At 46.3% G+C, this 16,403-nt stretch overlaps 2 protein-coding genes across 11 annotated transcripts in view; one reads left to right on the top strand and one right to left on the bottom strand.

Annotated features, from left to right (window-relative positions):
- The window catches only part of LOC129392724 (uncharacterized), an 80,200-nt gene extending 67,301 nt beyond the window's left edge, over nucleotides 1–12,899 (bottom strand). The window contains exons 1-2 of the mRNA XM_055089788.1: nucleotides 12,868–12,899; nucleotides 9,875–9,986 (exon numbers count right to left, since the gene is read on the bottom strand). Of these exons, the coding sequence (XP_054945763.1) occupies nucleotides 9,875–9,986; nucleotides 12,868–12,899 (144 nt within the window). The remainder of the gene's footprint in view (nucleotides 1–9,874; nucleotides 9,987–12,867) is intronic.
- The window catches only part of YPEL2 (yippee like 2), a 33,266-nt gene that overhangs the window by 7,837 nt on the left and 9,026 nt on the right, over nucleotides 1–16,403 (top strand). For 5 of the 10 annotated variants that reach the window (XM_024127523.3, XM_055089968.1, XM_028499686.2 and 2 more), the window contains exon 2: nucleotides 12,759–13,072. In XM_024127523.3, coding sequence (XP_023983291.1) covers nucleotides 12,956–13,072 — 117 coding nt within the window. In that variant the 5' untranslated portion in view covers nucleotides 12,759–12,955. Of the gene's footprint in view, nucleotides 1–5,460; nucleotides 5,632–7,615; nucleotides 7,690–12,758; nucleotides 13,073–16,403 lie in introns of all 10 variants that reach the window. The other 5 variants (XM_024127522.3, XM_028499684.2, XM_028499685.1 and 2 more) reach the window with 3 other exon arrangements.

The following is a 16,403-nucleotide window of genomic DNA, read 5'->3' as shown; positions in this document are numbered from 1 at the left end:
TTCTGCTTGTTTTAGAGGGCTCAAGTACCAAGGATGCACATCTTCAGACCCCTCTCTGTCATGTCTTGGTTGAAAGATCCCCTGGAGGGTAGAGGTTGAGGGGGGCTGTTCCCAGGATCCCAGTTATGGTACTTTCTAGTAGAGTGACCTTGGGCAAATTGCTTAACTTCTCTTGAGCTTTTCCCTCACCTTTCAAATAGGAGTAATCATAATAATGCCTGCCTCTCGGTGTTGTTGTGAGGATTGAGATAATGCATATCAAGTACTTGGCCCCTTATGGGCCCATAGTACGAAACTAATAAATTGTAGAGTCCTGGAGGCTTACTGACGGTTGCTGAAGGGCCTCAGATGACTCTCCCTATCTCCTCCCCTCCTTTCCCACCCTCCTTCAACCAACACTTTCTGAGCTCTTAGTGCCAGTGGGGCTTTGGGCTAGCTATGATGGATGATTAAACAGACATGGTCTCTGGATGTGTTCAGGAACGGCACACAATCTAGTGGGAAGATTGACCCATAAACTACTAGCTTTGTGGAGGTTTCTAAATTATATGAAAAAGCTGCACTGGCAATGTGCATGGCTCCCCTTAGTGTGCCAGGCCTGAAAGGAAAAGAAGCTGTCTTTCTTATTAAAATCTATCTCCCATTCCCATAATAGGAGAAATCCAGAAATTTGCTCCAGAATCAGTCTGTCTTCCCCACCCTATTCCTTTTCTACTGCTTCAATAAATGGCAATGCTAGATGACAGTTTAATTCTTAGAACAAAATGCATCCATCTTTGGGTTGGTGATGGCTGGGACTTTGGACATTCAACAGGCATCCTTTTGAAAGTGCCTCTGCCTTTTTTTTCCTCTTGAGTTTTAAGTTCAATTTCCAAATTCCAATCGTGGAAAGGCAGGGAGCCCAGCCACAGATGTGAGAGTCTAGAGTTTTGGATTTATTTGAAATGGGAGATTAAAGTGAGAAAGCCAAAGGCATGCTGACAGCTGAACAATAGAATTGTATTGGCAGATTTGGGATGGATGGTTTGTAATTAATTGGGGCCCCAGCTGTGCCCTCGGGGAGCAGCAGTTAAAGAGAAATCAAGGTCACACAGTGCCCGTATTCCAAAAGACATTCACTTAGTCAGTAAATAATATTGGATATTTGAGTGTGTGGGACACAGATGACATGACAATCAAATAATCATCTCAATAAAACTACAACTGTGAAAAGTGCTGTGCCTCTGGAATTGGGGGCCTGACTTAGTGGGGGTTGGAGGTGGCTAAAGGGAGGGTTCCCTGATGAAGTAACCTGAAGACTGGCCATCTCTTACTCTGCTTTTCAAGAGTTGTTTTCTTGATAGATCTTCTAAATGGCTGTTTTTACATTACAGTTCAAATGTAGCCTTGTCTGGGGACAGAGGAATGGACCCAATCTCTCTTTGGGTCCCAGATCATGGGACGAAAGTATTCGCTTTGTTTTAACCAGGATTATCATCTCCGACCACGGCCGAATACAAACTGCAGGACTGACGCCGAGGGCGGCAGTCTCTGGGGGCTGCAGAAAAGGGTGGATCTGGTTTCTTTGAAATGTGGAGCAGAGGCAGGACCGAGGGACCCCTACCCTCCTAGCCTGCACCAAGTCTACCACTGCGTTTTTCCCTGGCTCAGTCTTGCCTAGAACAGCAGCTCAGACTGCCGTGGGGGGTTTGTGGGGATCAACCTGGAAGGGTTTCTCTGGGGGTCCAGGAGTCACTGCCAGCCTGGGGAGGGTCCCTCGGGAAGCTGCCCTAGGTGACACGCAGAAATGGTGGGAAGGGCCAGGTGAGACAGAATGGGAAATATTTCTGCCATCAGACAGCAGCTGGGTAAAACCATCAGAGGTTCTTGTGGTGTGGCCCATCGGAGATATGGCTCCACAGTCCTGAGTTGCAGACTCTACCTGCCAGCCCAAGTAAGGTTACATCATAAGAGTTTGCTAGTTTTCAAACTTTGTGGAGCATTAATGGTGTGTGAGTCCCATGCAATGCTCAGAATTCAATATTTGAAATTGTACTGGATAGTGGCAAAGTAAGGAGACTAAAAAATATCAGCTTTACAGGGCAGCACAGTGCCAGTGATGGTCATTCATTTTGCTCAGTTAATTAACATTTATCAAGAATCTCCAATGTGCTGGATACTAGGAGTCCTGGGGAACCAAGGGGGGTAAAGACTGGACTTCTGACTGCAGGAATTTTCCAGTCTGGGAGACACACAACAATGGTGTGTTAAAGTGCCATTCCAGAGAATAGTTTTTTGCATGCTGGAAGAAGGGGGTCCCCAGCTCTGCTTAGGGTCTTATTGGAGCTGGATATTAAGGGATGAGCAGGCATTTACCGGGCAGAGAAGACAGGTTAAGGCTTTGCAGGAGGCTGAAATAACTTGAGAAAAGGTAGTGAACGAGCTTGGTCAGCTGGGGAAGCAGGTTTGGAGTGGGGTGGGAAGGTGATGAGAAGATAAGGAGAATTGGGCCCAGGTTCTCGGTGCCACCTAACGGGTTGGACCTTGTCCTGTAGGCTGCTAGGAAACCACTGGAGGCTTTGAAACACGAGAGAGATGTGATCAGATTGTGCTGTATAAATAGAATTCTAGAATGGGCTGGAGAGGTAAGAGCTGAGTCAGGGAGACCAGTTTAGGAGGTTCAGGGTGAGAGAGGACGGGGCTCACACAATGTGCTGGCTGTGACTGGGGATGGCATCGGGAGGGTAGATTGAGAGGCACAACCAACTGTCTTAGGGGACAGATGGAGTGTGACATAGAAGGGAGAGAGAATAAAGGGTGTTTCCTGCTTGGGCAGCTGGGCCTTCAGGGGGAAGGAACAGAAGGGGGTGAAGGGGATAGGATCAGGGGGAAGGGAAAAGATGGTGCTGGCTTTGGGAGTTTGAAGTGCCTTCCTAGGAGCCAGAAAGAGGCCCCCTTTAGAAAGGAATCCAGGGTTCAGGAGCAGGAGACAGAGGTGTTTAGAAGACTTGGGTATGGGTGAGAATGCTGGGGGCGGGGAGCACTTAGGCATATGGTGGAAGCACCTCGAAGGAGGAGGAGGATGGAAGAGCAGCCAGGGAGGTTGAGGCTCAGTCAGAGACACAGAAGAACCCAGAGAGACAAGATGAGGCCCATAAGGGAGAGTTTCAGAGAAAAAACAGCCCATGAGAGAGCTGAATGCAGCACCAGGGCCAAATAGTGTTAGCATTCAAAAGTATTAGTGTTTGGACTTGGCATGTTGGAGGCTGCCCATATTTTTGTTACTCAAAAGCCTGGTTGTGATAAATGATATTCATGGAGTGTTGCCAGAAGGCTCTGTAGCTCTTCCTTTCCTCTGGAGAGTTGATATCACTGGATCCAGCCAGACCGTCAGGATCTGGGTCCTTGGGCTGCCACGTCCTTGGGCTGCCCTGATTTGACCCCATGTAGAATCAAATCCCTTTTACTGAATTGCCCTTTGGTGTTCATTACGCTGTCCGTTTTCATGGAGGGGCCTCTAAGAAAGTCTTGCAAGAGGGTTACATGGTGGGAAGGGCTGATGTGCGCTGGGGCTCTGTCCACTGGGTTGCTCATTGTCTCCTGTGACCACCCACAGGAGAAGTAAATGTCTCTCAGAAAATCTGTATCCTGAACAACCAAGATGCTTTTATTTCATAGGAAATATAAACCTTATAACTGCTGGTATTTTCTTTCCTGCCTTGGTTACTGGGGAGCTCAAAGCCAAATTTGCAGTTGAAATTCAATAAATATTAAGCAATTTAATAGTATGCATTTCTGCGTCCTAACCCTCCTTTTGTTCTTTTATTCCTCCTACCCGTAATTTCTTAATCTATTTTAATAGTATAGTATTGTTTATGTTTTTGTAAGCCACCTTAAATCCTTTTTGGATCTTGGAGTTGTATAAGAAAAAGAAGGAAGCCGTTGATGAACTTTAGCCAAGTGTCCTTGGTAATAAATCTTCAGACAGATCATTTTTGGTTGAAATTGTAGAAACAACCCAAAGTGATATCTGATCTCTTCATAGCCAGCTAGCAACAGCTACTTCTATGTAATAACTAGTAAATTACATGCAAGTTTCAGAATGTTCAAGGGGAAGTGCCTCTTCCCTATGCCATGTTCTAACAGATGTAAGCCTCATGTGGGGGCCTCGCAGGCAGAGTGCTGAACTAAGGACCATGTGATAAATATATTGCTTTGCTAACAGATGTTGCAAAGCACCGTCCAGCCATATCCAAGTGGACTCTGCGAGACTGGCAGGTCCTGTGACCTTGCTGAAATCAAGGTCTTAACAGAGTAAAGGTGGATGGATGGGTACTCAGTTCTGGGGCAGGGTTCAGCTGGCAGAGACATCATTACAGCATGAAATCAGGACTTCAGGAGCTGAAGGAATCCTAGAGATCATGTAGGATTATCATCTGACAGATAATCCCCCTGAAATCAATACTTGGCCCTGTATCCAGCATAGACATGAATGGTTGGTTTTGTTTATGAAAGAGAGTGGTTTCTCTTTTTTTTTAATTAATTAATTTATTTTTATTTGTTGATTTTTGTCTGCATTGGGTCTTCGTTGCTGCGCGCGGGCTTTCTCTAGTTGTGGCAAGCGGGGGCTACTCTTAGTTGTGGTGCACGGGCTTCTCATCGCGGTGGCTTCTCTTGTTTTGGAGCTCGGGCTCTAGATGCGCGGGCTTCAGTAGTTGTGGCATGTGGGCTCAATAGTTGTGGCTCGCGGGCTCAAGAGCGCAGACTCAGTAGTCATGGCACATGGGCTTAGTCGCTCCGCGGCATGTGGGATCTTCCTGGACCACGGCTCAAATCCGTATCCCCTGCATTGGCAGGCAGATTCTTAACCACTGTGTCACCAGGGAAGCCCGAAGGAGTGGTTCCTTGACTATCCAAACTGGTTTTTATTATCAACTGGATGGATTTGAAGTACCACCTGGGTCCAGAGCTATAAAGTTGTTAACTATGAAGTGATAGCATTGCTTTCCCAGTACGTCTTGCACATCAGATCGTGGCACTTTTGATAGCAGAGTTTCAGTAAAGTTTTCAATAGTGGCCTCATCCTGGGATTAGTAGAGTCAGTGCAGACTGCAGAGGTAACTTCCACTGCACTAAGTGATGGAGTGGTCTATTGTTTGGAATGATATTGCAATAATGTCAGATCCCCAGCTAAGCCACCAAAACCTACTAAAACCACAGTATACCTTTAAGTGGATTAATTTAGGCCTAATCCTCTAGCCACCAAGAGTCAACCTGGCAGACAGGAGCACTGCTCATTTGGGTCTTGTGAACAGGAACAGTTACCGTGCTTTTTCTCCCTTGCTGGTAAGGATGATCACAGCTAATCAAGGTTATTGAGTACTAATGATGTGCCAGGTGCTATGCTGAATGCTTCACTTGCTTTATGTCATTTGATGCTTTTGTCTCCTCCATGAAGTAGGCACTGTTATTCCCTTTCAGGCAACTTGCCCAGTGGTGATGCAGCTAGTGAGAAGAACCAAAACAGAATCCAAGTCCATCTGTCTCTAATCCTGTCCTCCTCACCAGTGGACAACACCACCACCCACTTCTCTTTGTGGCAGCCCAGGGAAACTGGGTCTCTCTGCTCCCTGGTCTGAGTCCAGGATTCTGGTGAGATTAGGAATGGGGAAGGAGGACTACCCTCTTGGGCTAGGGGCTTTCCACAGCCATCTGTCTCTTTTTTTTTTTTCTGTCTCCAGTCCCAGAAATGGCTTACCTATCCCCTTTCCGCTGCCACCTATTTATTGCCTCCAATCAGGGCTTCTCTCTTTGCTCCTGGAACAGACTACTCAGTCATGCTCCTACCTTCCTGTCCTTAAAGTCAGCATAAAGTCCTCTTCAGGCTTTCTAAGAGTTCCTACAATAAGTAAGAGATGGGGAAAGCTGGAAAATGGTTAAGCTGTTACCTCAACAGATATATATATATATATGTGTATGGATGTGTATCTATATATATAAATATTTACTATAGTATATTTTAACCTAGACCCTGTGAGTGTGAAAAATGGGCATGGATGCCAATGACAGGCCTTTGATTAACATCCAGGACTTAAAAAAAATCTTCTGTTGCCTAGAAGAACTGTAGTTATGGGCATCTCAGCACAGGATCTGAGTGGGCTATCGGGGAGAATAGGGTTCCATGGGGCCAGAGTCATTCCGCGTCCTGCCTCGTTACTGGCAGGGCGGAGGGAGGAGCCTCAGTCATTTGTGCTACCCACATGGATGAGTAGACTGGTCTAGTCAGCAGCCCAAGGGGAAGCAGGGGTAGTTCAGTCAACAGTGGCCGCTACTGTGTGCTCTGTGCTGCCGAGTTCAGGGGGTACAGAAACAACTAAAATGTGGTCCCTGCTCTTGGCACTTACCTCTAGTAGAGGATACAGAGGCAGAAAAGAATAATCTCAGTTTCAATGGGGTAAATGTTAAGATGGAGGTGAGCACAGAGGATGGGTCAATAAGTCCAATGCTGAGGGGATATTTGAGCTGAGTCTTAATGGACAAGTAAGGGCCTGGTGAGGAGGTGGGAAGGATATGTCAGATGGAGGGAATGGCATCAACAAAACCATGGAAGGGTGAAATACAGGTGTGGTGTATTCGGGGGAACTACAGAGAGTTTGGTTGGCAAATCTGAACACTTAGGAGACTGTTCCTGACACACAATAGACCCTTAAATATCAGTTCAAAAATGGAGTATATAGAGTATGAGAGATGAGTCTCTCATGGATGCCATTCATGGATGTCAATGGTTGTCAGCAATAATACACACTTGGAATTTATTGTGTGCTTACTACATGCCAGGTGCATATGCTGAGTACTGTATATGTATTAGCTTAGTTAATTCTCACGAGAGCCTTATGAGGTCAATATTAGTGTTCCTAGGTTTTGATGAGGAGAGCAAGGTCCAGAGAGGTTAAGTAAGCTGTTCAAGGTCACACAGCTAGAAAATTATAGAACTGAGATTTGAAACCCTCGGAGTCCGATTTCAGAACCCATCTTTTTTTAATTGAGTTATAATTAACATACAATATTATATTAATTTCCTGTGTACAACATAGTGATTCAATATGTTTATACATTATGAAATGATCACCACAATAAGACCTGTTACCATCCGTCACCATACAAAGTAATTACAGTATTGTTGACTGTATTCCCTATGTGTACATTTCATCCTCATGACATTTATTTTATAGCTGGAAGTTTGTACCTCACCTATTTCATTTGTCCCCCCACTCCTCTCCTCTCTGGCAACCACCAGTTTGTTCTCTGTATCTATGACTCTGTTTTATTATGTTGGTTTATTTGCTTTGTTTTTTAGACATGTTAAGTGAAATCATATGGTATTTGTTTTTCTCTGACTTATTTCACCTTGCACAATACCCTCCAGGTCCAACTGTGTAGCTGCAAATGGCAAGATTTCATTTGTTTCTATGACTGAGTAATATTCCATTTTATATATATATATACATACACCACATTCCTATTCATCTGTCGATGGAAACTTACATTGCTTCCATGTCTTGGCTATTGTAAATAGTGTTGCAGTGAACATAGAGGTACACAGATCTTTTTGAATTAGTGTTTTTGTTTTCTTTAGTTAAATATCCAGAACGCATCTGCTTACCCACTGTCCCATATTGCCTTTCTGAAGGACATGAAAGTGATGACATGGTGAGATCTGCTTTTTTTTTTTTCCCTCCTCCTTTAGTTCTTTCTTTCTTTTTAATGTTTTTATTGGAGTATAATTGCTTTACAATGGTGTGTTAGTTTCTGCTTTATAACAAAGTGAATCAGCTATACATACACATATATCCCCATACCTCCTCCCTCTTGCGTCTCCCTCCCACCCTCCCTATCCCACCCCTCTAGGTGGTCACAAAACACCAAGCACAGATGAATGGATAAAGAAGATGTGGCACATATATACAATGGCATATTACTCAGCCATGAAAAGAAATGAAATTGAGTTATTTGTAGTGAGGTAGATGTACCTATCACTCTGTATGACAGACTCTAGGGCATCCACCTCACTACAAATAACTCAATTTCATTCTTTTTATGGCTGAGTAATATTCCATTGTATATTGAAGATGTGTGACATCTTCTTTATCCATTCAGCTGTTGATGGACACTTAGGTTGCTTCTGTGTCCTGGCTATTGTAAATAGAGCTGCAATGAACATTTTGGTACATGACTCTTTTTGAATTATGGTTTTCTCAGGGTATATGCTCAGTAGTGGGATTGCTGGGTCGTATGGTAGTTCTATTTTTAGTTTTTTAAGGAACCTCCATACTGTTCTCCATAGTGGCTGTATCAATTTACATTCCCACCAACAGTGTATGAGGGTTCCCTTTTCTCCCCACCCGCTCCAGCATTTATTGTTTGTGAGATCTGCTTTTTAAATACATAATAACACTGGCTGAAATGCAGCGGGTAGATTTAAGGGGGAAAGGAGGCTCAGGGGTCTGCCAGGGCTGTGTGAATCAGAGATGCTGTGTTCCTGGCAGTGCTTTGGGGCCTTTGGGAGCATGGCCACTGGGGAAGCCGCCTCTTAGAGGGATACTCCTATGGTTCCTCCAGTGTCGTCGTCACCTTGTCTTACCTTGAGAAGAGAATTCTAGGTTTAGAGAAATGTCATCCCAATAGTACCATCTACCTTGCTTGAAGACAAGCTAGAGAGTCCTAATGGAAGTGGCAGGAAAACTATGTATGTCTCTGAACTCTTCGGCCTCCTTTTTCTTTTTCTTCTCTTTTTAAGTAGCAACATATATTTTTAAAAATTCATTAACCACTAAAAATAATAATAGCTACAATTTTGGTGTGTTTTGTGTGCCAGCACTGTGTATGTACTTACATCAATCTCATTTAATCCTCATAACCCTGTGTGTATGTTGGTCTTCTTAGAATTGGGGAAGCTGAGGGTCAGAGTGGTTGAATAACTTGCCAAAGTCACTCAGCTAGAACGGAGTAGAACTGGCTTCTGATTCCAGAGCCCACTTCTTTTCCAGACAGTCTTTACCTACCCTCCTCCAATACACCCCACAAAAACAGCAACACTGAGGCACATCTAGGGGTGGTCCTGTCCTGTGGCTGGAGGTGTCACTTCCCCTGGCAAGTTCTGGCTGCTCGGTTTCTGTGGCTCTGTGTGTGGCGGTACAATCTTGTTCCCACATCATTTTTCCAGTTCCTTCCTGACTTATCTGAGGAATTTGTCCCTCCTACCCCTCCATCCTGGGGACACTCCGAAGGTTCTGTTTTGAGTTCCACCTGCAATTGTGGCTCCTTGTGGAAGAGGCCAGTCCGTGAGGTGGGATGGCCAGGTTTGCCTATGTGTTTGGCTCTCAGAGTGGTGTATATAAGGTCTTTGTTTTCAATCATAATAGTTCACATCTTTGCTTTCCATGCTGCCCAGCGGGAGCCAGCTGGAGGTGGTAGCAAATCTTCCTTTAATTTCCACTGTGATGGATTATTACTTCATTTAAAATGGTGTTTAATTTGTACACGTGCCCTGAGGCTTTAAAAAAGCAAGCTCATTTGATTATTGTTGGAAATCAATTTAGTCTCCACAATATGTTCAGCGGGTTGGACTCATGAAGCCCCATGGAGCCTGTGGCCCCATTAACAGGTACCAGAGTCCAAAAATTAAAATGTGGTGAGTTCTACAGCCCCATACCCTTAATTTCTTCCATAAAAAAAAAACAAAAAACATCTGTTTCATCTTCCTTCCTAAAAACTGACTTCTTTTTTACTTCCTTTTTAAAAACAGACTTCTTTTTAAAGAAGCAGCTTTTAATATTTTCCCTTAAGAGGGAAGAAGACAGTAATAGGTGATTGTTTTTCGGTCCCTAGCTCTCACCTTTTTTCTCTCACTCAGCCTGTTCTCTCCTTTATTCTCAGGCACAAGGACCCCCTCTTGATCCTCCTTACTTTGCTTTCCACTTTCCCTCTCTCCTTCCTTCTTGATGGCCCTGTACCAGTGGAACAAGATTCATATTTCAGCAAGCCACTTTTTCTTTTCTTCCTTCTTGGGTAAGGAGTCACTTTTGTGGGTGCCTGTCAATTCCTAGGAAACAGTGAGAGGGGCAGAATGACCAAAGGGCAAAGTCCAAGGCCTGTCTGCAGCCTAGGCTCTCTGGGGCTTTTCTAGCACCAGGCATCCTGGGATGTTGCTTGCATGGTCTCTTTTTCTCTCTCTTTTTTTTTTTTTTTTTTTTCTTTTCCCGTACGCGGGCCTCTCATTGTTGTGGCCTCTCCCATTGTGGAGCACAGGCTCTGGACGCGCAGGCTCAGCGGCCATGGCTCACGGGCCCAGCCGCTCCGCGGCATGTGGGATCTTCCCGGACTGGGGCACGAGCCCGTGTCCCCTGCATCGGCAGGCGGACTCTCAACCACTGCGCCACCAGGGAAGCCCTCTTTTTCTCTTTTTAAGTTCTGAACTGTGGTGTGCAATGAATGTGTTTGTGACATACTCACATTTAATGCAGACTATGAATGCTGATTTCTCCGAAGGTAGCTATGAATAAGTTTTGAGATTCACATTTGAAGCTGTGCATAACCAGAAACCCCTGCCGGTGAACTTTTTTTGGGTTTCCTACAGAAGAGAAGTGAGAAAAGAAATAATTCTACTCTGGGGAAAGGCATAATTTAGAAGCCGTCTGCATGCGTAAGAAAACAGACTCTGTGGCTGCTCTATAAACCCAGACTGGCAGCCAGGGCTCATTGTTTCCTTTCCTTCCTTCAGTGTTTGTATAAGGCGAATGGGGCCAGTGCCCCTCCTGCTCCCCACCGGGCAGCTGAGGCTGTGGACTTCAGAAGTGGCTGGCCTGGGGCAAGCCTCCCGCTCGCTTCCCCTGCCTCTGTCTTTCCTGTTCCTTACCCCCTGACCTATCACCCCTTCCTTTCCTGGAAATACTGTCCTTCCTGAGAGCGGAACAGGAGTCTTGGAAGGTTCAAGGATATTTCAGGAAACCCCAAGTGGGGTATTTAGCTCTTTCCACCACCTCTTACACTTCAACCCCCAACAACATTGGTCTACCATGGGCTTTGGCTTTGACCACTCACCTTCCACTTCCACTTCCACTATGCCTGGGTGAGACGCAGGGGTTCTGATCCAAGGGGTCGTGTTATCTCTTGTTATGGCCAGGCCTACCTCCGAGGCAAAGCTGGGGAGGTTAATTCTCACCCCCATATTCTTGAAGTATTTCTGTGATGTTCAGTTTAATCTGATTACTCATCTTTAAAATTAGCGGTGGGAGACCGAGCAGGGAAGACATTATGCCTAGGCCCCTGTAGGTCTGAATCCCTTCAACAGTTGGACATCTTGTGTAATTGGTCACCCTGGAGGTGGAGCTTGCTTGGCTCAGTTCCCCAAGGGACATGCAGGGTAAAGGATAGTGACCACTGCTGTCCTTCAGCCTAGTGCTGGCCAGTGGTGTTGGCCACTCAGGAAGCTATGCGGAGTCCCAGGGGCATAGTGGCCTTCAGTGACATTATGGTGGGAAGGATGTCGGGGAAGAGGGCAGCTTCCCTGCTGAAGATTTGGTTCCAGTGAGGTTCAGAGGAAAAAGAGGTCTATGATTTGTGGGCTTTCTCCAAACATCCAGATGGATCCCAGGCATAATCCAGCAAGGAAGATCTGATTTTGTTTGTCTTCCTCCCCTGTCTCTTCAAATAATTTTATCTTCAAAGCATGACGCAGGCGTTAATTAACACTCTGGCTCTCCTGGGAGGTAGGCAAGTGGGAACACCACCCCCGTTAGTGAAGCCCAGGGAATAGGTAGGTCCAGAAGCCTCAGGTATGTGAGCCACAGAGAAGCGGAGTGGATCTCAGACCTTGGGGTTTTGCCCTCAGACCTTTACTTGGATATACCCTAGGTGGCCCTAGGAGCCACCCCTCTATCTCAGTGTCCTTCTTTCCCATTAGAATAAAAAAGCTGAGGCTATGGAAGGAGAAATGCTTGGTACTGTGAGATGAGTAATGGAAAATTTGAGAGTTGAAGAGAAATTCTGGTCAGATTCACTGTCGTCGTGAATTTTAGATGCAGGATCCTGATTATGCCATTAGTTTCATTAATTTACTTGCTTTAAAAAAAATGTGCTGAGCATCTACTTCTGGGCAAGGTATTGCAAACAGAATCACTTCTCCTAGAAGTACTGGCTAGCCGTGAGGGATCCTGCTGGTTGGGAACTTGATCCTTTGTATCCCATGCTTAGGTCATAAGCAAAAGGTGGTGTGGGGTTTGTTGCCTCTTCAGATGGTGGTTTCAAGTGCTGGAGGACTCCTGGCATCTGGAAATGGATGAGAAATCCACCTGTGATTGTTGATGTAGCAAACCTCTAGAGACTAAACTTTTTAAGCCATTTATCTTGGTTGGATCAGGAGAAGAGTACCCTTAGAGTCCTCTCCCTGGGGTTGGAGGTAGCATATCTTTAAGCCTGGCCTTTTCTAGGGCTCCCTAGGCATGGTGATCATGCCGGTTTGCTGGATGTTGGTAGGGTAACTCCTGAGAGCCCTGAGTTGATACTGAACCTCCAACTCTAGAATTGCAGCAATGTTGGGATCTCCATTGGTTTCTTTCTTATTCATGGGGCATCTTGGCACAGTGTAAGAACAGAGAAGGGGGGTCATTTTATCCTGTAAATGTTGCCCTCTCTCGGGTGGCAGTTGGACTCTACTTGTACTGGCTTTGCAGGAAGCCCAGCTCCATCAGCTAATGATATTCCTTATCTTGGCACTGCAGGCTGCTGAGAACCAGCCCTAGACCTCTGCTTGAGAGTCCTTCCTCTGAAGACATCACCAGTGTGTGGAGCCCGCCCCACACCCACCCCCTGCCAAACCACGGCCTTTACCTGTGTCTTCCGGTGTTTCCCGTGCGACCCATCCTGTGGGAGTGCCTCGTGGGCCGCCCCAGAGTTCACCCCACACTCAGCAGCGCCAATGGTGAAGATGACGAGATCCAAGACTTTCCAGGCATATCTGCCCTCTTGCCACCGGACCTACAGCTGCATTCACTGCAGAGCCCACTTGGCCAATCATGATGAACTTATTTCCAAGGTACATGTTCCCTGCAGGCCTTCCTTGCCTACCTTGGGGGAGGGCACTTCTGGCTCCTAGGTTTGCAGACATTTATGAGCTCTGCCAAAGGGCCCGGCACATTTGTATTCCTTCTTTTGTCCAGGGAGGGCTGACCCAAATGGCTGTCTCACTCAGCTGAGAAATAACTCAGAGTTAGGGGGAGAGTGTACTCATTTAGTCTGTACCTTTGGAAAGTAAATGTCATCCCTGTTGAGTCTGTGGGGGCTGGGGGCTCGCGAGCCGGTGGGGAGAGGGGCTGAAAAGGGATTGGAGCCTAGCGCTCTGCTTGCCTGGGCTGAGTTGGCAGATGCATGCGATGTAGGGTACTGCCTGCCTAGAAAGGAATTCTGAGAAAGGTGGTCTCTTGTAGGAGAGGTTAATGGCTGAAATGAGAGAGGGGAATATTGCTTTTAAAGCCCCTAGGGAAGGTTACCAGATGATTTAGTTACTAAAATGGGTGGCCTTTGGAGGACCAAAAGTGGCTTGGTGAAGAGCTGACCCACTGGCTTGTCGGGACCTCTCGGGCTTCTACGTGAGGTGAAATGGCATGACGTTTGGTCACAATCAGAAGAAAGAGTGGAACCCCATTTTCCCTGAGGAGCCTTGGCACCTGCTTCCTGAAGTTGGGGTGGGGGGGTTATTAATAAATAAAGAAACCTAATGTCCCGTCGAGCAGTCCAGACACTGGCTCCTTCAGGCAGCATTCAAGGGGGAGCTGCTCCCTCCTAGCCCCAAGCTCCTTGCCAAGGGAGGAGAGACAGCTTTACTAGGCTGCAGGAAAAGGAGAAAGAGCTCCTGGGGGACTGTTCGCTTTAAAAAGCATCCTTCTTCAGAACCTGGACTTCATGCCATTAAAGTAAAAAAAACAAAAAAACAACCTTTATGCGGACTCGGACAAAGTTTTAAAAAAAAAAAATTTAGTGTTCTTGATCTGTTTACAAGAACTGCTAGAAAAGGTGGCATCACTTTCCCTGCCTCTGGCTCGGTAGCCCCGGGCAGACCCGGAGGAAGGATCAGCAGTTACAAAACAGTCCTGTCCAGCTGGCTGATCTGACAGGAAGTGGAGAAGCTGCTTGAACAACCACGTCTGTTAGTGGGGATTCTCAAATCAGGACTGCAGATGGAAGAACTCCTCCTTCTAAGCCTCTTCAAGGGTCTAGGGTTACCAAAAGGCTTGAACCCTGCAGCCCTCAGAGTCCTGGTCTCTGGCCCACTTTCCCTTCTCTAGGTTTCTGCTAATTACTCTCCTCTATGCTATTTGTGTTCCAGCCAGCCTATAGCTTCCTTCTCTGTCAGCTAACTCATCTTGTCTCAGATTCCTCTTGGACCTTTGGGGAACCCCTGGAGCCTGGAAGTTTGGACGTGGGGAGGCTATGTCAGTGAGAGGAGAGGGGGGTCAGTCCTCTTCGCTTTGGAAGCTTGGAGGGAAAATGTGAGTTGTCCTACTTCTGGAAATCTCCAGAGGAGTAGAAGCCAAGACATCTTTTTAATATCCAGAAGTACTGTGGGGACTTCCCTGGTGGCGCAGTGGTTAAGAGTCTGCCTGCCAATGCAGGGGACACGGGTTCGAGCCCTGATCCGGGAAGATCCCACATGCCGCGGAGCAACTAAGCCCGTGCGCCACAACTGCTGAGCCTGCTCTCTAGAGCCCGCGAGCCACAACTACTGAGCCCACGTGCCACAACTACTGAAGCCCACGCACCTAGAGCCCATGCTCTGCAACAAGAGAAGCCACCGCAATGAGAAGCCTGTGGACCGCAATGAAGAGTAGCCCCCGCTCGCCGCGACTAGAGAGAAAGCCCGCACGCAGCAACGAAGACCCAACGCAGCCAAAAATAAATAAATAAATTTATTTTAAAAAAAAAAAAAAGAAGTACTGTGTATCGTAAGAAGTGGAGGTAACCATAAACTGTATTTAAGCACCTTCTGTGTACTAAAAACTGCTACTTAACACTTTATAAATATTATCTCACTTAACCCTCATAAGAAGCCTTTAAGGTAGGTGATGTTAGTCATATATTATATGGATGGAGAAGCTGAGACTCATACAAGTTGTCCAAGAGCTCAGGTCTTGAGTTCTCAAAGAAGAGAGAGCAATTACTTTGAGCGTGTTCAAGAAAAATTTCTGGAAGAGGTGGTATTTGAGCTGTGCCTTGTGAAATGGTCAGAAGAGAATATGTGGGGATGACAGTGGCCTTCAGAGTTGATGTCTTACCTCTTTGGCTTGGTACACAGGGCCTTGGATGATCTGGCAGAGCCTAGCTTTTGAGTTAGGGTCCCTGCCGCTTCCTTGCTTTATGTTCCAACCACTTGGAACTAAGCAACATTTCCCTGAATATGCAGATAGGGGTGTTTCGGGCCTCTGTGCTTCAGCCCAAAGCATCCGTTTTTCTTTACCGCCTTCCTCTCTCACAGGAGCTCTTACACATCTTTTCCTCCTGGGGCCATGTCCTATTAGCTTTGTATCTCTGGGTCAGAATCTGACCCATGGCAAGAGCTCAATAAATGGTCAGGTAAACGGATGGCTCTTGAGCCTTGGGAGAAGACAAGTGATGAGCAAAAAAGACTGTTGGCCTCATGTCCTCCTTTCTGCCCCTTTTGGGGCAGAAAGGCTCCTTCACAAGTCCAGGCCAAAGTCAGTACAGGCTGCAGTTTCATCGGCTACAACCGGTGCACAGATGGGGTGCATTAGAGCTTGATGATTAAAGAGTTGTGTTAAATGCCTGACCGTGGGGAGAGAGTGAGGGAACTGTGGCTGGCATTGCACAAAGATTCCTTTATTTCATTCCACAGCCACCCCCAGCGTTAAATAATCTATAGATTCTTATGCAGGTCCACTTAATGGAAAGATCATTGCCCCAGCCCCCTCCTTGGAAAATGGGCCTTTCATTTTGTTCCTCTCTTCCATTTAAGAAAGTTCAGGGAGAGAATGTTTCTCCTGTTCTCCCCTCTTGACATAATCTCCTATGCGGTTTCAGAATCCACCCAGTGGGAGTTAGGAGCTGGGAAGCAGCTAACTGGAGCAGCAGTGTAATTAAATGATACTTTGTACTTGTAACAGAGCCTTTCATCTGGAAGCTTGACATTCCATTGTTTGTTGTTTTTTTTTTTAAAAAAGTGAGTCTGCCTTCATTATGGAGAAGCCAACACAAAGGTCCAGAGAACTAAAGCTCAGAGCACGTGGCTAGCAGAGAACTGGGAACAGAATCAGGACTTCGGGCTCCCTTCTTATCAGCATGGCTAAGCCGCCGTGGAAATGTGTAGCTGTCAAGTTTTAAACACTTAGGGTCTGTATTGATGTGGTGGAAAG

This window comes from Physeter macrocephalus, chromosome 14 (genome assembly GCF_002837175.3).
Source record: "Physeter macrocephalus isolate SW-GA chromosome 14, ASM283717v5, whole genome shotgun sequence".
Lineage (NCBI taxonomy): Eukaryota > Metazoa > Chordata > Mammalia > Artiodactyla > Physeteridae > Physeter > Physeter macrocephalus.
Note: the sequence above shows the minus strand (reverse complement) of the source record. Positions and strands in the feature narration are given on the sequence as shown.